At 48.3% G+C, this 19,302-nt stretch overlaps 1 protein-coding gene across 1 annotated transcript in view; it reads right to left on the bottom strand.

Annotated features, from left to right (window-relative positions):
• Positions 1 to 19,302, bottom strand: part of SBNO2 (strawberry notch homolog 2) — a 51,843-nt gene that overhangs the window by 7,328 nt on the left and 25,213 nt on the right. The window contains exons 4-19 of the mRNA XM_059831606.1: positions 17,713 to 17,877; positions 11,793 to 11,885; positions 11,050 to 11,146; positions 10,486 to 10,646; positions 9,929 to 10,062; positions 9,311 to 9,401; positions 7,817 to 7,960; positions 7,194 to 7,311; positions 6,655 to 6,760; positions 6,309 to 6,462; positions 5,736 to 5,912; positions 5,026 to 5,123; positions 2,486 to 2,568; positions 1,253 to 1,453; positions 512 to 687; positions 171 to 302 (exon numbers count right to left, since the gene is read on the bottom strand). Coding sequence (XP_059687589.1) covers positions 171 to 302; positions 512 to 687; positions 1,253 to 1,453; positions 2,486 to 2,568; positions 5,026 to 5,123; positions 5,736 to 5,912; positions 6,309 to 6,462; positions 6,655 to 6,760; positions 7,194 to 7,311; positions 7,817 to 7,960; positions 9,311 to 9,401; positions 9,929 to 10,062; positions 10,486 to 10,646; positions 11,050 to 11,146; positions 11,793 to 11,885; positions 17,713 to 17,877 — 2,130 coding nt within the window. The remainder of the gene's footprint in view (positions 1 to 170; positions 303 to 511; positions 688 to 1,252; positions 1,454 to 2,485; positions 2,569 to 5,025; positions 5,124 to 5,735; positions 5,913 to 6,308; positions 6,463 to 6,654; positions 6,761 to 7,193; positions 7,312 to 7,816; positions 7,961 to 9,310; positions 9,402 to 9,928; positions 10,063 to 10,485; positions 10,647 to 11,049; positions 11,147 to 11,792; positions 11,886 to 17,712; positions 17,878 to 19,302) is intronic.

Consider the following 19,302-nt stretch of genomic DNA (forward strand, 5'->3'; position numbering starts at 1 on the left):
CTCCTTGTCACCTCCCAGCAGGTGAGACAGACAGAAAAGCTGCAGAGCCTTTTTGGTCTGAAGCTGGCCAAGGCAAAAGCATGCAAAGGTACCCCCCAGCTCCTTCCGCTTGCAGTGTACTCACTCCCATGCAGGTGTTTGGAGGCTTCCCTGGCTCAAACCTGACTCACCTTTTCCCCTTTCATAAAACGCTCCTTCTCCTTCAGGTTGACGTGGTCTATAGAGAGGCCTTGCTCTGCACGAGACTCGAACATGACGGAGCCGTCCGGTCTGCAAACTACCCGGCCCTTCCGCCCCGTCATCTGCACACAGCGCACAGGAGAGAGGGAGGCTGTTAGCAGACGGGAGAGACCTGCACGGCGCAGCAAGTCAATTTAGAAAGTCAATTCTCAACAGCTTTTTCAGATCGCAAGGAAGGAGAGGAAACCCTCTTCCAGCAGCAACACCCTTTGCTGGCCCCTTTTCCTGTCACCCAGTGCCACCGAAATATACTCTTGACTGTGAGGAGTACCTCAGCCACGTGCTCCGGGCCCCCAAAGTGATTGATCAGTTCATCCAAGGTATTGAGAGGTAGCTCTTTGCCCAGTGCTTTTACTTTTGCTAGGAGGTCCTGCTTCATCTTTTCCACATGTTCAAGTTCTCTCAGGCCATGCATCTCTTTCTGGGAAGGCAGCATGTGAAAATTATCTGGAACATAAAATGCAAAAGTTTAGCGCCACCTGATAATTGCAAATCAGAGGGGGGGGTAAAAAAGTCATGAAGGGTTTCCGGGGCCACTATCTGATGAGCAGGCAAAGACACCTTGACTTGCAATAAATGCTGCTGAGCACGGAGTGAATTCCCTCTGTGCTTCCCCCTGTTTTGGTGGGGAAAGGAGCATGCCGGGCAAATTCTTCCTGCCCAGTGGTCACAGCAGGTGAATGTGAATCAACCTCACAAGCCCAAGTCTGACCATCACAGGATAAAATCTAGCCAAGATCATAAGGCTGTCCCAAGCACAGAAGGAGCTTTTCCATTCCAAGAAGACACTAAGAAAGTCTCACATCAGCTCACTGACTCTGCAATCCCCTTAGCCAGACCCTCCAAGGGTCACGTCTGATCTGCCACTATCCATGCTTGCGGGGCACCGGGGTGGGTGGCTGTCTCCAGCTGCGCACCCGTGCACTGGGTGCCATGCACTAGAAGAGAGTGACTCCAGTTCCCAGCTCCCCCAGGGAGGAAGGAGCTAACCCCGTGCTGCTGCTCTGCTTACTTCTGTCCTCAGCTGCGAAGCCGTTGTAGGTGTGCTCAACAAAGATGACATCGTCCGTCTCAAACACGGACTCCGGGGAGGAGTTGAAGTCACTGTCGAGCCCCATGTCGGAGTCGGTGCTGCTGTCATCGCTGATCTTGATCACACCCGCGGGGTCACACACGCCCTTCAGAGCCTTGGCGCAGCGGCCCCTCTGCTTCCCTGCAAGGGAGAGTGAGCGGTGTTAAGGGGGAGTCCCCAGCCTCGTGCATCAGTGCAGAACAGCAAGTGCCAGCTCAGAAAGAGGAGGAGGAGGAGAAATCACAAAATAGCTGAGATTGCCCCAAATGAAAGGCCGATCTTGGAGAGACAAAGCCTCTCGGGGAGGTGGGGGGAGTTAGGAAGGGAAGGAGAGAAGGGGACGGAGAGAAAGAAAGAGGAAGGAAGAGAGAGAAAGGAAGAACAAGGCAATCTTTATCAGGGCTGAAGCTAGTTGCACACGTCAGGATGAACACAGAGCCGGCTCTAAGCAGTGCTAACTCCTCAGGGGAAGGACTCCGCAGGTTTGACTGCCTCCAGAGGAATGTGCAGGACACAGGAAGGTGCCAGTGTTTCGGGACGTTGTTTACTTCAAGCACAGTAAAACATGCCCCTGCCACCTGAGAGGGTTCACAAACCAGCCTGCACAGCCTGCTCTGCAACAGCAGCCCGTCAGGACAACCTCACAATCTGCCAGTGCTGCTGTCCCCCTCTTCCCCCTTCCCACATCCCACTGGAGGAGAAATCCCAAAACTCTTCTTACCTTCAGCTGCAGCCAATTATTTGGCAGGGAAGTGATTTTTTTTTTCCCCAGGACACCTGCCATGCTGTAAGTAAGGGGTAGTGGAGAACCCCCCCTTGCTGCAAGAGCTTGCTTCTGACATGCAGCCAGGACTCTTGTGCAATCTGCCCACCAGTCTAGGCAAGGAAGCAGCTGGGGGAGAGGGGCATAGCTACTGGGCAAGTGGTGGAGGCGAGGACCTACACCGTGACAGGGAAGTGGGTTAGAGGGAGGAAAGGGTGAATGACCTAGAGCTGCCGTCCTCCAGATGAGAGAGAGTGATGGGAGATGTGCAGGCGGGCAAACTGAAACCAGGGCAGAGTAGCAAGAAGCATGAAGTAGGGAAAAGGGAAAAAGAAAAAGAAAAAGCTGAGTGGCTGGGGTGAAGCAGCAAGGCAGGAGGTCAGATGCTGGGCAGTGGAGTGTGCTCTTACGTTTTCTTTTAATGCCAGTTCCTTTTTCTCTCTTTCTTTTGGTTGAAGGAAAGTGCTTCTGAATTAGTGATAGAAAGACGCCTCTGAAAGTAAGATGCAAAATTTATTCTAGCTACCAGGAATAGGAACATCTGCCGGTTATCATGTAGCAATGTGTATTTGAGATAGCACCACATTTCACGAAAGAGGGGTAAATCCTGCACCACAACTACTAGCGTGTGATCAGCCAGCCACCGGTACGGCGTGGCTCTCCAGAACAGCAGCAACTCAGACTGAGCATGTTTCACCAAAGGGTTCTGCCATGGGAGCGTGGGCTGCGCCAGCAGATCCTCAGCCGTGAAACGGGCGTGCTGAGGGATGCAAAGCACCGTAATGCCAGGAAAAACACTCTCTGCCGTGGCCTCCCTGCTGGCGGAGGGAGCGGGGCCGTTCCAGGGAGACACTGCAACAGACCACGTGGCATGCCAAAGTTGCAAGACCTTTATATAGCAACTAAGAGGGAGTTTTAAATGGGAAACACTATACTGGGAAGCTGTTACATCACTACTGAAAAATCCAGTAAGTCCCAGTGTCCCAGCCCCTCTCCATGCTCTGACAGCAGAGACCACTGTCAGGCTGTCCAACAAATGTGCTCCACCAAGTCCTTCGATTAACTGGACGTGGGCCTGCTTGCCCACGAAACGGAGAAAAGTGACAAAACACAGATACGTAGTGGTTTCAGGTGAATGGAAAAAAAATCATAAGAGGTGGAAAACAAATGTTTCTGTGGGCTGTTCTGCAAATAAAAGAGCAAATGCTTAGATGCTGATCATGTTGGGTGGGGATGAACCCCCAGTGCAATGAGAAGGCAGTGCTGAATGAGCTCTGGTTGGAAAATAAAAAAACAAACCTTGAAAGCGACAGCTGAGAGGTATGAACATGACACCTCGCCCGTGTAAGAAAAAGGGAGTCTTGGGAACCAGGGAGGGAGCTCTAAGTCTCTTGGTGTGAGGGGCTGAAGGAGACAGAGACAGCACCGCTCCCTGAAGGGGCAGAGCCCTGTGCTGGCTATTAAGTGATTGCAATTACACGGCACCAGAAAGAGCCCTTTTGTCCTGTGTGCTGGGGTGACCCTGGGCTCAAAATGCAAAAACTCACTCTCAGGTCTGGAGCCTCCCTGCCATGAAACCTTGCTCATTTTCCCAATGCTTGCACTCCCCATCTTCCCTGTGAACAAAGGGTTGGGCTGGTATTCACTCACTGAACAACCCATTTATTTTTAACCCCGTTTCTCGGCATCTTTTAAACTGCTTCTTCCCAGCACACTCCCCTCAAGAAATCCCCTAAGTGCTGTAAAATCAGGGCGCCGCAGTTGGAGGCCCAGCAGATGCCAGAAGAATCTCAGCTATCTGGCCAACGCTGCTGAGCAAAGAGCTCTTGCCTCTAGAACTGGGGACAGAGTCGAGCAGTGTGCGTGATCACTAACAGACCCTTCCTCCTTCGACGGCTGAGCAAGGCTCAAAGGGACCACGTAGTCCTCTAGCCCGAGTTCCTCTGAATTCTGAGACATGAAGACCAATCCAAGAGACCAAATCAATCCAAGCAGTTGTTAGACTTGCCTTGCGCACCATCACCAAACTGGTATTTGTTTTTCAGGAATGGACTGGAGACAGCAGAGTGACACAGACCAACACAAACCCCCCCATCAATAAGGGAGGAAAGCTTGGCCTAAACTGGACACATACTGTCTCTGGCATCTCTCATCGCTTTCACTTGCATTAAAAGTCACTTCAAAAGAAAACAGTAACAGCCCTGCTGCCTGCAGAACAGACGAAACACAACTCAACCTAGTGTCCCAGGTTTTTGTCACCCATCATGCAGGAATAGCCACGTTCGTGGGACAGGCTGGTATTTTGAAAGCTGCAGAAATGAGGGGGAGCATAAGCCTCATTCTCTGCTGAAAGGGCAGCACGAGTCCTGCTGCTGGCTTCACTTCAGGCACAACCAACTCTTCTTTTAGCTAGGAACGGAGGCAACACAACCAGGACGCTGGTCCTGCCTCGTATGCATGCTGAGAGCCATCACTGGCGAATCTAAACTCCTTGGACCACTCCTTCCTCTCATTGCTCCAGCAATGCCGCCTCACATTATCATCCCAGCCTCTGTCATTACAGGAGATTCTCTTGCTCATTTCTTCATTGTCAACAGCCAATTCACTGTTTTCCAGAGTCAGACCCATACAAACTACATCTGAGCTCACATTTCTGGCTCTCCTACATCTGCCAATTCTTTTACGTGCATAGACAGTCAGATCAGGCTGTTCATGCAAGTTTGGACCACGGGAAACATCAAAATCCAGGATCTAGCTCATAAAGTCATGCTGAAGAAACAGTGCCTCAAGGACCCAGCTAAGTGTCCTTTCCATTTACAGCTTGTATAGGGCAAGGCATTATGAAACTGCATTTCAAGAACTGCAAGTGATAAGTGGCCCCAGGGTGGGGCTTTCCCTAGCACGCCTCCCATGCATCCCCCCAGCAGAAACCCAGGGATTTTTAACTCACTCTGCAGCAGAGACAAAACAGTTTAGATGGCCATCGTTCTCATCCAGGACCTCTCTGGTGCGAGCCTCCCCAGTGGACTGAAGGCCGATGACGATACACTGTGGGGAAACAGAAGGGACAAGAAAGGCGTCAGGGAGGGTGTACCGCAGCCGGCGTCAGGGCAAACAGTTACAAGCTCAAGAGATTGTATTTCCCTTGGACCCTGTCCCAAATACATGTTGGGCCTGTAGCAGGGCTCCTGATGAAGAACCATCTCTCAAATCTTTCAGCATCCAAAACCATACCTCTGCTCACACCACAGAGAGGATGACTCCAATTACAGAAGCTAACTGACTTTGCTAGGTAGTTTCTGCCTAAAATTTCCAAGTTGCATCCAGATGGATAAAAGACAGGGCTGTGCTCTGTGAACGAACTGGTACCTCTTCTACCTTGAACATGACCCAAAATACTGTTTCATATCAGCTTGCCCACATCTACCACTAATGAGCAGTGGGTAATGCCTCAGAAGACGAGCGTGTTAACTCCCCAGTATCATTTACTGTGAATGTTCTCAGAAACTGCAGAGAAATTCAGCGCCTTAAAGAGGTTTGAAATTGTTTTCAAGTCAAGCCAAACAATAATTAACTCCCTTTGGTTGCAGACTACAAAAAATTCAATCATAATGTGACACTGATGGCTGCTGCCGCTGCAGCGAGGCTCTGATACCACACCTTATCCTTCGCCAGCTCTTCCTTGGCAAGCTCAACGAGTCGCCGGACTTTAGCAGCAATGCAGAGATACTTGAAGAAGCGCTGGTGAGCTGACCAGAACTGACCCCACAAGGATTTCCGAGACTCCAAGCCGATCCAGTCGGCTGCCTGCTGGAACACCATCAAGGCCTCTGCCCACTGCAGACAATACCGAGAAAGCCTGAGTTAATATCTTAGTTTTCTTTTTCATTACTGCTGTGCAGGAGGTTATTGGAACAGTCTGGGGTTTGATAATCTGATTTAACGTCAGTATTTATGTTGCTGTGTTAGGCTGCATGAACAGTCTGGTCATTCTCTCCTTTCTGCATTAGCATGATGTTGCAAGCTCTGGTTTGTAAATATGGAACTTTTAAATAGAAGCAAAAAAGTATAAGATGATTTTTTTTACGTAAGCTGAGCGTGTCTATCCCTTTTCTTTCTTATGAACAAACTAAGTTTGTGTCATTGCCACGTTTAGGGTCCTCAAACCCTCCCACATAACAAGTGGCCGTGCCCAAAGTGTCAAGTCTCCCCACCGCAGTGGGACCAGCTCACCAACTTCGCTGCCTTGTCGTAGACAATCTTGTACTGCTGATCCAGCGGGATCTCCTCGATTCTGAAGGTCACTCCAGTGAAACTGAGCTGCCTGGCAATGTACATTCCACTGACCTTCATGTCCATTGCCACGATCTCCATTGCACCAACTCCCCTGGGAGAGGAAGACAGCTGTGAAACTCCCTCCTCTGCTACAGGGCAGCACCGGGTAGGTGCCTCTGCAGAACCACCACCTCTCCTGGCTCAAGCTGCCTCAGACACTGTCCTCAGGCATTACACCCATTTCCCAAACAAAGGCTGCCATGAAATGTAAGCCACATGACAAGGGACGCTGGACATGACTTACCTCTTTTCAATTGCATGCAGGAACTCATCAAACGCTCTGAAAGGGGTGCCCTGCCCCCAAATCCCCAGGCGGCTCATATAAATCATGTTTTTTGGCTCAGAGGCACCTGTTTGAACAGAATTCACTGTCAGCAAAACCACAGCAGTTGTGAATAGTTTTGACTGAAGTAAAGTGAACTCTTAAGAGGACGGTCATTTGCCATCATGCCTCAGGAGACCCAAGGACCTTTCCAAACATTGCCCTCCATGCACTAAGTGGGCAAGCATCACCATACAGCTGAACAGCTGGCCAGGAAACAAGTTAAACTGGAGAAAAAATAGTCTGACTTGCCAAAAAGTCACGAGTAATGGCAGTGATGTGGCTTGGGGCAGGTCTTAGCACCCTAGGCTCCCCTCTAGCATTGCAGTACCATTCACCTCTTCTTGCATGAATGTGTACTCTCAGTGTTTGCGCTCACATCTCAAGGGCATCCTTCACATCACAGAGGTGTCTGGCGACTGTTTACGCATGGCACCCACACAATGCCGAGAGAAGCTTACCTGTAGCACTGGCATAAACAACCCTCGCTCGAGGCAGTTTGTTCTGAAGGTCCAGCACTGCTTTGCCCATTTTAGTAGAGCTGGCATTTTTGGCTTTGTGGCATTCATCAAACACAATCTGGAGGGGAATGTCAATTAAGGAGAAAGGATCTATTTTCATCCCGAGGATGGGAGCAGACAGAAAATACAAGCCAGCCTCCTCCAACCAACTGAACAACCAGTCGCAATATCAACACGACTGACTCGTTCCCCACACTGCTTGAAATCTGTTGGTTTTGCCTAGTCCTGTGCTCCTCAGAGCCTGAAGTCATTTCCCCCTCCCTCTCCCTTCACTTCCAAGGTGTGTCTTGTCTTGTATTGCTGAGGGAGAAGAATGCTGAAAAGGTTCATCCCAGCTGCATTCTTCCCCTCCTCCCATTAACACTGCAGCCTGTGGAGGAGGAGAGAGGAGCGTGGGGGGATGCCTGTGCTTAAAGCATTTAAACATCACCCCAGGCACCAGGCTGCTCGGCACAGCTGCTCCCAGTGACTTCAGATGGCCCCGAGCTCTTTGTTCCTTGGTGAAGTACAATCACAAGCATCCAATTCTTATTTCTCTCCATATATTTTTTTTTAAAGGATACAACTCCATCAAAGTTTTCCCTGCACCAGTCCAAAATTTGTTTTAAGCGTGTCCTGTGCTGTCCGCCTGCCTGGCTTTCGCCAATCAGCGCAGAGTAAGTGGCAAAGAGGACTCCTTCTGAGGTAGCTGTGTCACCATATTTAATCTGCAGAAAGGAAGAACAAGAGCACACACACTCATGATGCTTGCCCCTGGTATGTCACGCCCATCCTTTGCCCACAGTCAATACCGCCGATTGTGCTGTGACTGTGCAGGACACTCGCTCCTGCCTCCAAGAACAAAACCCAATCTGAGAGCAGAACAGACAAAAGACTGTTGGTAGCTGACGTCTTTAGCACTTCTATTTGGCCCTGAGATACGGCGATGACAGGGACTTTAAATGTCTGGATAAGTTCCACTAGCCAATGTGTCAGCACATCTGGATGCATGCAGTGAAATGTGGAGACCATGCTAGGACTTCAATTTTCTGGCCAACTGAAGTCGCTTCATTTTTTTAAGCAACAATTTAGAATGTTTAATTGTTTTGAACCCTCCCATTTGTCTTAATTACTTCCAGAAAATAATTTTCTCTTTGACAGCGTGAGATTGTTGCCTATCTTACTGTCATGGGTCGCACCTGTAAGAAATAAAAGGTAGGGAAAAAACTCATAGTCCCAATCTGAATAAAGTTCCATTTAAAGCCTTTTTGGTCTGAAAACAAACATCCCTTTCAGTCTCTTAATGGAGTGCCTTCAGATGTGTCAAACACATGTGGTTTCCATTGACTTCATAAGAGCTGGTCCTTCAAAACCATTAAAAACCAGAGGAGAGTGTTTCTGTGAACTGGCCAGCAGCGTGGCAGACACAAGCCTGATGCACTGGACAAGAGGCTAAAGCACCGGCTACAAAGAACCCTGTGAATAACCACTACACAACTGCCTGTTTCTTTTGAGAAATACTTTGTCCTTGTCACTGAATAACTGGAACAAAGTCTGAAAATTCTCTGCTTTGCTCAGCTGGGGGGAAATATCCACGTGCTCAGCCATGGCGTCTGCAGCCCCCTGCCAGGCACCAATCTGTGCATTTATACGTGCTCCCTTACTCGCACGCTCTGAAAAGCAGTTCCATGAAACCAGCGCTGGGAAACGTTAGCCCAGGAGAGCGGAGCACGGCCACATCTAGCAGGAGCTGTTCCCTCTGCAGGACTCTTCAGGAATGGCGAAAAAGGTCCGAGTCCTGCTGTACTTTGCACTTGCCTGGAGACACTTCTCACTCCCTGCAGGAAACAGCTCTGTGCTCACAGCACAGCTCTGCAGAGCATATAAAAATAGCAAGAGTCCAGAGTGGGAAGAGCACGCTGAGAGAAGGGAACAGCAAGCAGCTTGCTGTCTGCTACTGCCTGTGCCACCAGCCACGCGGAGGCAGAAGCAACTGCTGCTTTACACGCTAAGGCGGATCCATCTAACTGTTACTGTAGGCTGATTTTCCAGAACACCATTACAACTTCTCTCCCTACCTTATTCAAAGCATGCACAGGAATGTGGGAGGCTTCAATGTCCTTCAGGTCTCTCTCAGCATCGTACTTGAGATCATTGGAGACGCTGAACCTGCAAAGCAAGACGTGGGTCTGGTTATCTCCTAAGGAGATAGTCAGGGCATGCACAGTGATTAATAGCTCTGACTAAAGCAATAGTAGGTGTGCAAAACTGTCACATTTCCAACTGCCCACACACCTCAACACAAGATCCTGCAGCAGACTCCAGTCTGCCACTTACGACAAGCTGTGTGTATTCTGCAGTAAAACCCCGCACTCCAGGGGCTTGAGCCTGCACCCGGGAAGTCCACAAATACCCCTCCACTGACTTCAAAGAGAGCGAGGATAGGCTTGACATTGCACTCCAAGTAGCACATAATCTGCTATTTCATAGTGACTCATTCTCCATCACCGCTGCAGAGGAAATATTCCCATTTCACAGACAGCAAACAGGCACAAAGAGGTGGAAACGACTTACCCAAGGCCACAGCATGAGTCAAGTATAAAGCCAACATCAGCACTAAGGAATTCCTTACTCCCAGATCCGAACTAACTCCAAGGTCTTACGGGAAAAGAGAAAAAAAAACCACAACAACTTACCACAGAGCTTTTTTCCTCCCTTTAAGGTAATTTTCAAAGATGATGCCCGCAACTGTCCTGCCCTTTCCAACTCCAGCACCGTCCCCAATGAGGAAACCAGCTCGCTGCCCATTGGGTAATAAAACTTCATGTTGCTGCAAAATCAAGAACAGAGCTGGAAATTAAACTAGATTTGCCTTTGCTAATAGTTTTCATGTGAGCTTGTAAGAGTACCACTTAACCCTTTCACGTATTCCAGCGATGCAAGTATATTTCCTGCTCAGATAAAAGATGCAGGAATGGTCAAGTGTCATGGCCAGGCTCACAAGTGGCAAGTTTACAGAAAAGGCCCCCAGACCCCCAAAATGTAAAGCACTCCCCTCTGCAACAAAACTCAAGGGTTCTTCCCTCTTTGGTAAAGAGACCCCACAGAAGACCCCAGCTTTCAAAAGGCATTTAAAATGCCATATGCCAATGCTTCTGACATTATTTTAAAACACACTTGAACATCTGTCCATACAAAAGGCAGTTTCTTTCTAGTGTAAGACATGCAAGCTGGGCAAGGTGGAGCCACATACCTGGCAGGCATAAATGATTGCTTCCAGCTGTAGTGCAGAGAGTGACCCTTTGTCGGCAACGGAGCGCGGCAGGGAAAGGCTGTAGGTGATGTCGGGTGGGGGGACACTGGATAGAGTGCTCGTTTCAACCACGAGGTCAGGGTGGTGCTTCCCAATCTTGGCTAAATGACAATAGAGAAAACAGATAACTCAAGTTCTTCACTCCCACAGGGCACCTCAAAAAGGACGGCAGACCTCATATTAATAGTCTGTAGCCCTCCGCTCAGGAACAGAAGAGACAAGCCCGACCCCTGCTCTTCACGTATCTGTTCCGTTGAAATTCCAGACTGCCAGAAACAGGTCATGCCCCCAAAAGCAAGCAACGGAAAAACGTTCTGTTAAAGTAGTGTAGCACCAACAAAGGATCAGTACGCTGGCAAAGTTTTTCTAGAAAATCACAAGCTTGGGATGTGCCACGGCGAACAGCATATACTGCTTGCAGGAAAATAAGGGAGCAGTTAATTAGGTTGGCCCACAGCGGAGTTAACAGAACTTCCCATACGCGTGCGACGGCAAGACACTCACATTTTGAAGGTATATATTCTGCATAGGTCTCTGTTTGCCCCAACTCTTCTGTTTCTTCCTCCTCACCTTCGTCGTCCTCCTCTGCAGGAGCCTGAGACTGAAAAGAAACACAGCATTGACCAAATGTTAATGTTCTCATTGAACTATGGACACACGCAGTGCTACACAGTGCCAGAAACTACCATTTAAACCATCCCTATGCAAATTCACAAACCCTTCAAATACAATTAATCTCATTTATAGACTACAGCAACACAAAGAAAACCATCTGCGAGAGCCCACCCACGGGGGCCCAGCAAGTGCTTTAAGAGCTACTTTCAACGCCTAGTCCACACCAAATTAGGGAGAGATGTTTACATCACTTTTCAGACGGGCTGTGGGCTAGCATGAATTCTGCCCAGCTGTGCTTGAATCTGGCCCAGAGTAAGGGACCTAGACCAGCTTTAAACTCAGCGTGGTACTCAGCAGCATAAAGCAAAGTTATGTAACTCCAGGAAGAGCAGCCCCTATAGACTGTGCTGGTTTAGCTGTAAAGAAAGTCCAAACCATTCTTTAACACAGCGAGGTCCCATCAAGGGAAACAGAAGACACTTCTGGGAAAGGGCAGTGACTTGAATCTGGCTGATTTTCTTGTCTCACGCCCTCTGAAGGGAAAACGGTCAGAACTGCTCCCCTCTACACTGCGATGTTACCAACTTAAGAGCCTGGTGTCCGATCCTACCGAAGCCGACCATCGTTCTCACCTGGTAGCTTATGAGGAGCGGGGTGTTGGGGACAGCAGGAACATGGTCATTCGAACTGTTTAAGCCAGTGAACGATCTGCTGGGCGAGAACAGCTGGAACAGAAAGGGTGCAGGTGAGAAAGCAGTCTTAACCCTCAGCCCTCCATCCCCAACAAGTATGAAAATACGGCAACAGTAAAGATACTTGCGCTCTGTACTCAGATCTCTGATGATGTCAGTCGGCTTTAATACTTTTTGTTTGTGAATTAAAAGCCCTGGGCAATAATTCTGGAAACTAATGAACCTTGCAAATGCCATACATGCCTTTGTCAACACACACACAGGGAGTAACTAAAAAAGGTAAATACATTCCTGCAAGAAGCGTGAACATTTTGTGCGTGTGCCCACGTGTGATGAAAGCCTGCGGGGACACACGTCCTCCCACACCTGCAGGACAGGAGTCTTTCTGCCAAACTACACAGCATTAAGATGGGTCATCCCAAAATGCACATTTTGCCTTTAAACACGAGATCCCAGGTGTAAGCCCACCTTTCATCCACCTCCCATTAGCACTAACAGATTACCTGTGCCAAGGTTGCCACTTTCAAAGGAGTCTTACAAGCCAGCAGCCCCTGTCAAGACCTGATCGAAGTTTATTATGGGAATACTGGACTTGCTCTGCACTGGAGCAGTTACGTTAGTCGCTGTTTTCCCATTGGCTTCAAAGGGAGCTCTGTACAAAACTGCTCTGCCATTCCCACCAAAACAGGTCCTCGTTAAAAGGAGCTGTGTAGATCCTCATTGTGGGATCACGTGTTTTATTCTGAACTGGTGAGTCCAACTGAGAGCTCTGGGCTGGATTTGCTAATGGAGGAGAAACAGCATCACTTTGGGGACCGGAAGGAGAGACGGGAGTAGAGCCGAGGAGATCCAAACAGGGGGAATGGGAAAGACTGAACAAAATTGCAATCAAAAGCCATTGCTGGGAAAGGACCGAGCATTAAATCGGAACACCAACACTTTACATCTTCTTACAAACTGCCCTTGAGGCAAGCATTTACTAAACGATTTTGCATTTTGTTTTTAGCATTAAAACCGCTGTTCAAAGTAATTAGGTAACTGCGCCAGAACACAAGCCGTGGGTCAGCACCAATTAACAGCTGTCCCGAGGTTAAGGACCGCCATCCTTTGCCCGAGACCACCAAAGCCTGAACGCTTCCAGCTGCCCCTCAGGCTCACTCTCGCAGAGACCAGGACCTCCACTGGCGAGGACCTCCGCCGCAGAGACCGGCCACGAGGCCCAGGAGCAAAAACCGCACCGAGACCCCCACCAGGCCAGCGATGGTGGGGGTCAGGCTGCCGCACGGGCTGGCCGGGTCCCTCCAGGCACCAACTGCTGTCTCAGAGTTAATGACGGCTTTGGCACCGCAGGCAGCTAGGAGAGCTCCCAAGACACTCCTAGCCGGGAAGGCACAACCGAGGAGATCCTTTGTCTGCCCCCACTCAAACAAAATCACACCGAAATTTCCCGACAGTGAGCAAGGTCAAGCCAGCAGCTCATGGCATCCAAAGTAATCAGCAACTCCAGAAGCAGCACTACTTCAAGTTTATAGCCTGTGAAGAGTGCCAGGCTTACAAAGAGACCCACGCTCCACCAGCAGAAGTGAAAGATGGGAAGTTCTTAAGCATAAACACTCCAATTATTTCCTTTTTTTAAATTAAAAAAAAAAGAAAGAAAAAACCACCCCCATTACTGGAAGCCTGAGTCAGAATTACCAGAAGGAAGCTGGACGGAAGAGCTATTTTCAGTGCCAACAAATCTGGAGAGCAGGTGAAACATCTCCACCTACAAATCTGAGCTCAGTACAGAAGTTTCTTCTTAGGCAACAGAAAGGCCCAGATCTGCTGGAATGGCAGGACACGCTTCTCTCGGTTCTAGTAGTGGAAAGTTAATGCAGGTCTGGTTTTGCATCACAGAATCTTCAAAGTATAAATCCCTGCTATCCCAAATCATCCCCGTGGCTTTGGCACACAGCGTTTCACCTCAGGTATTGCAACGGAAGTGACGGAAACCTTGGTTGTTTGGAGCACTGCAAAGCTAACCACATAGCTGGGAATATGCTGTGAGGGCCAGTCCAGGTGGGACCAGGAGCTATAGTGGGTGACAGATCATCTTGCTCCAGACTGAACTTGTAGAATTCCTTCCTTTCACTGCTCTTGCTCACCTCCCAGTTTGATTTTCTCCTTCCTCTATGCTACATATCTCAAAACATTAACATAAGAGGCATACACAGCGTACATGAGAACACTGGGACGTAAGCAGGAGAGAGACTCATGCAGTAAAGATGCTGAGAATTGCACAATCAAAGATTTGGTCTTACTCCATTTTTTTCCTCTTTGCATTATTCTCCGTTTTGCCCCATCTTGCCGTGACTGCCATGGGAAAAGAAACAGTCACATCTGGCTGATAAGGCAACTCACCTCTGCATCAATTCATTCCCTACGTGTTGAGCTAGGAGAAGGGTGTTCACATTTTTAAAGCGCTGTGAATGAGGTAGAAAAAAAACTACATCGGCAGCTCACAAAAATTCCAGCTACAGGCTTCAGAGGCCGGGCTTTGCTTCCCCAATCTCAAAACCACTGAGATGGTTGTGAGAAAACACAATGGATTACATGAACTATTTTTAAAGGGTATTTCACAACTTCATTACAAATGAAGCAAGTGTGTTTTGTCTGCTAACTCCTGCAAATATTTAACAGTGTAGTAGCTCTTCCCTCCATGCCCATTCCTGAAATGATAAAAAGAGCCAGCACGCTGTATACATCTCCTTTCTTTATGGGTAACAGCTCTCTCCCCAAGGGCACATGAAGGCAGCTCTGCACCCAACCATTTCCTCTTCAATCACAAACACTCCACCTAAAGCTTCAGCACTGGGCACTTGAGATAAGGGTTTCTTAGTGAGCTTGAAATGTTCAGCATTGCTCCGTCCCCCTTTCTGTAAACCCATTTCCCCAGTGCTAGTGACAGCTGATAGAAAGAAGGGGGAAAGCTAAAATACAGATACAGTCTTTTCCACACTGTATCTTCAAATCGCTACATGACAGAAGACAGTTCATTTTATTTTCTTTTTTAAAGAGGACAAGGTACAAGGCCGTTGTACCTGGCATCTATATGTGGGTCTCACACGCAGGATGCACCCAGCTTCACTTACGAGATGTCCCACCTAACAGAGCTGTTTCTGCTCCGCCTGAATCTCCGAGACTGAAATTCCGTCTCAGGAAATTAACTGCTGTCCTGACCACACAGTGCAAGGCTGGCCACTGCCCCTGGGTAAAAGCTGACTACACAGCTACAACTGACTGGACGTGCCGTATCCAAAGGGATTAGGACTGAATTCGCCTGGGCTACATACGGTGTAACGTGACCGACGGCCAGTTTTGTACTGTAGCTTAGTAACTGCTCTGGCTACTCAAAAGCTAAAATTCCTGCAATTTTACAGAAAATGATGGTGGTGTAATGATGTGGGAAGGAACAGGGAAAGATTATCTAAATTGCTTGTATATTGGTGCAGGATATCAGCAAAGTCTCCATCCTGTACTGAATGCTACAGTGAGGAACCTCCTCTTCCTCACTGCCTCGAGATTTTGCAACAGATCACTTGTTTGCCTCCTTTAACAACAACAAAAGCAGCATATTTGAAATTCAGGTAATAAAAAAGTTGCCAATCATGAGTCAATCTGACAATCAATTTACCTAGTCCCGTGAGTTACCACCTCTATGCCAAAATGAAACTGAAATCTCCTGACTAGGATGTACTTAACTGACACCTCGTCACAAAATGTCAACCTCCGTAAAAAAAAAAAAACCAAACCAAAAAAACCAAACAACCCAAAAAACAAACCACCAAAAAAAGCAACCAAAAAACCCCCCAACCACCTCTGTATTCAGAAAACAGAGATAAGACAACGTTTAAAATAGCTAGAGATCCTTTTCAAAAGGAAGTCGTTTATAAATGGAATTCCAAGGAGTTAATTGGCCTTATCTGAACTTAAGTGCTCTGCAGGACAACAAGGGGCGAGGGGAGGATGTGAAGAACAGCACGCAACAAGACAAGAGACGGCTGCTCTGCTACATACAGGCAGACAAGTTAGTCTCACACATGACACATACTTTGTTTCTCACTGCATTCTTTACGCTGGATTTAGAAAAGCTTCTCCCAGTAACTTTTTTGCTGTATACTCCACTGTCACAAAACTACAAGCTTTTTTAGGCATCGAGTATCTCGATCAGAGTTCACATGTTTAGAAACAGGACACCACAGAACTATTTCTGTAGTCATTTAGGCTACTACGTAAAAACCCAATAATTATAGGAGACTGGGAGTAATAAGGCACATGCCTTCTCCGCCTTGGGGGATGTATCTGTTTTCTAGCTTTTTTAACCATTCAGTTTACAAGCCTGCAATGTCTTCAGCCATTTCTTTGGTTCAAATAGCTCAGCTCTCCTTCTGCTGTCTCAAACTTCAAGTTCAAACTGGTCCGAAGTTACCAGGCTGCGTGTGGATTGCCTGTGCAGCCCTTGCTGCCAGCACAGCGGCGTGGCCCTTGATCTGCAACACATTCATCCACGGGAAGGAGGGCAGTGGTATTCTCTGCCTCCAATTACAGAGACACCGAGGGCCAAGAAAAGGTCTATAAAGGTGATCAAATCTCACTGATTTCAGCAAGAGCTCAGGTGTCCTATTTGAGGATCTGCATGAACGGCCTATGATCTCACAGAAAGTCTAAGGCAGACAGGAGCTTTGATTACCCAAGTCCCAGGCCAGGACCCTCGCCACCAACCCACACTCCTTCAATGCCAAGCTGTCACTGAGCCACACAGCGGCATTATTTCAAAGCAGAACTGCTGCCGAGACTCTTATTTCCAAGCTGTGACAAACAGCCAGCGTTCTTCATGGAAATACAGTCAGACACGCTGCTAACTGCAAAATGCAGCCTCTAAAAACAGGACAGAACCTCAAAATACAACAGTGACTAAAGCACAGGCATGCCAGATTGCCTTCTGGGGCATTCACATTGAATGTTTTTCCCCCACAATCTTCGTAAGACAATGACCTGCAAAGGAAACCTACTGCACAGCTGGGCACCCACTGCAAGAGATGAGGTCTAGGGATTCAGCAGATGTGTGTGATATCGGTTCCACCGACAACCAAAGCCGGTGGGTACCTGTAGAGACTGACACCAGGTTGTGCAACAGTGAGTAATCAGTCCCAACAGATGAGGGAAAACAGATGGCAGAAGGCTGGTAAAAACGCACAGAACCACATGTTGCAGTGGGACTGCCGGGAGATCACACGCCCAGGAAAACTTAAGAGATGTAAAAGCTTGCAGGGACTTGGACTCACAAAGTAAACACAAATTAGTCTTAGTCTTAAGTTGAGACAAAGTTTGTTTTTTAGTCATTGCTACTAAAGTATCTGCCATGAAGAACAAACAAATGGTGGCGGCTGCTGCTGGGGACAGTTACTCATCTACGAGACGGTGTTTTTCCTTGAGTCCATCTCTCCAGCACGCCTGAGCGCCCTGTTGCAGGCCACTCTGGACCTGCCGAATGTTTTAGGGATACACCTTCCTCGTAATGCACCTACCTGCCACAGCTGTCAGAAGAAAGAGGTAGTGCCTGCACCACACTCTGGAAGAGTGCATGTATCCCTCTGAGGATGTCCAGGTTCTCTCCTGCTTCCAGGAGACTAAAGTATGTGTAATCACTTCACCCCTTCCCTCCTCAAGTGAAGCTGGTAATAGCAAAACAACATCATAGTGCAACTTCACCCCCGTAGGGAATTAGGGTAGTGTCTTAATTTCTTGGTGAAAACACCATGGGATGAAGCCTGAGGTATTTATTGTCTGACAGGGAGGGTAGAAGAGGAGCAGCCCGTACCTCTACTTGGTTCTGCTGCGGCGTGTTTACATCCCATAGTGTTGGCACGTGGTTCAGACTATCGGCAGGCAAGAAGTCCTTAGGATCCGCAATGTCAGAGAGGGAATCCGCAGGGGACGAGAAGAGGGAGTTGTTGTTGGACAGCTCATCGAGGTATGAAGAATCCTGAAATGGAGAAGTGACCACAGTTAGAGGACGCAGGACGAGAAGCCCAGAGAGCTCTCTTCTCACACCTACTCATCCAGGAAGTTTTAATTTCTTGCTATTAAATGAGCAGCTCCGTTACTTCATGCTCCACAAAACTTCAAAATTAACTTGTAAATGAGGACATGCTCTGGGCAGCTGTTTTAAAATCTCGGTTTCTTGAAAAAGTAGGAAAAACATTGACTGGACAGAAGTGCCGGTACACGTTCAAGACTAACTCAGGCTGCACGCGTCTCCATATACAGGAGTGGAAGAAAGAGGAGTGTTGAACAAGACATCCGTCACCTCAACTTTGTATTTGATTAAAGAGACTGCTGAGGGGTGAAAAGTCCTCAAGCCTAACACCCAAAGGACTCAAGTATTCCATTATGCTCAGAAGCCCACAGAGCACCAGCTACACCTGATAACGACACAGCTGTTTAACTGCGATTTATAACACAGCGATACCTGGAGGCTTTGGAAAAAGTTAGTCTCCTCATGCCAGGTTCTGTACAAACGAGGCTGCCAGGAGCAGGCGGGAAGGAGCGCTACTGTCATCTGGATTTGCATCTAGATAAATCTTGGCAAATCTACCAATCCTTTTCCCAAGGGCATGCCTCAGTCCAGGCAAGAAGGGAATGTGCTGCAGTGACGAGGATCGGGCTCTGCCCTTGCTCCTTCTCTGGTGCCTGTGCTGAGATGGCTTACAATTGTTTAATTTTGTGCCCAACCCAGTGATGATGTTGGTTTGAGTCATGCGGACTCTAGCTCAGAAAGAGCAATTCAGTCCCCTCCCTATTATCAATTCCTTGTCTGTTTTTTCAAATTTCAGGTGGCAAGAGTCGATAGCTGAAAAGCACTTCTTACTCTACATCCTTAGCTCTGGCACAGATAGATCACTGCACCTTCCCTGACTCCATCACATCACCTCAGCTCTCCTTCCACATCAAATACCACTTTCAAACTTTTTCAAAGTAGAAAAACTTTGTCTGCTATTTACTGAACAGCAACGTACTTTGAAACACCAAGCTCCAGCACGCAGGTCCTGCTGGAGACGTGCCTTTGTCCCAGAGGAATATGCAGACAGACCAACAGGTCTTTCTTGGTGCCCCATAGGACTCTGCCAACACAAATCACCTTTGTGGTTCTTCAGACGGGTCGGGTTTGTCAGCACACAGCCAGCTCAAGCTCTCCGCTAGGCCAGATAACCAAATGAGTGCGATAATACTGCAGCGGGGCTGGCAGGAGAGCCGCAGTGTCTGATACGAGAAATCGCTGTTCATTTCCAGTTAAGGGCCAATTTCCTACTACAAGGCAGAAAGGCAGCCAAAGATTTTTTTAGAAGTCACTTAGCCCTGCCTGACGTAAAATCAGCACAAGCTGAGCCTGCTTGTGCTATTCCTAAGG

Source organism: Gavia stellata, chromosome 32 (assembly GCF_030936135.1).
Source record: "Gavia stellata isolate bGavSte3 chromosome 32, bGavSte3.hap2, whole genome shotgun sequence".
Classification (NCBI taxonomy): domain Eukaryota; kingdom Metazoa; phylum Chordata; class Aves; order Gaviiformes; family Gaviidae; genus Gavia; species Gavia stellata.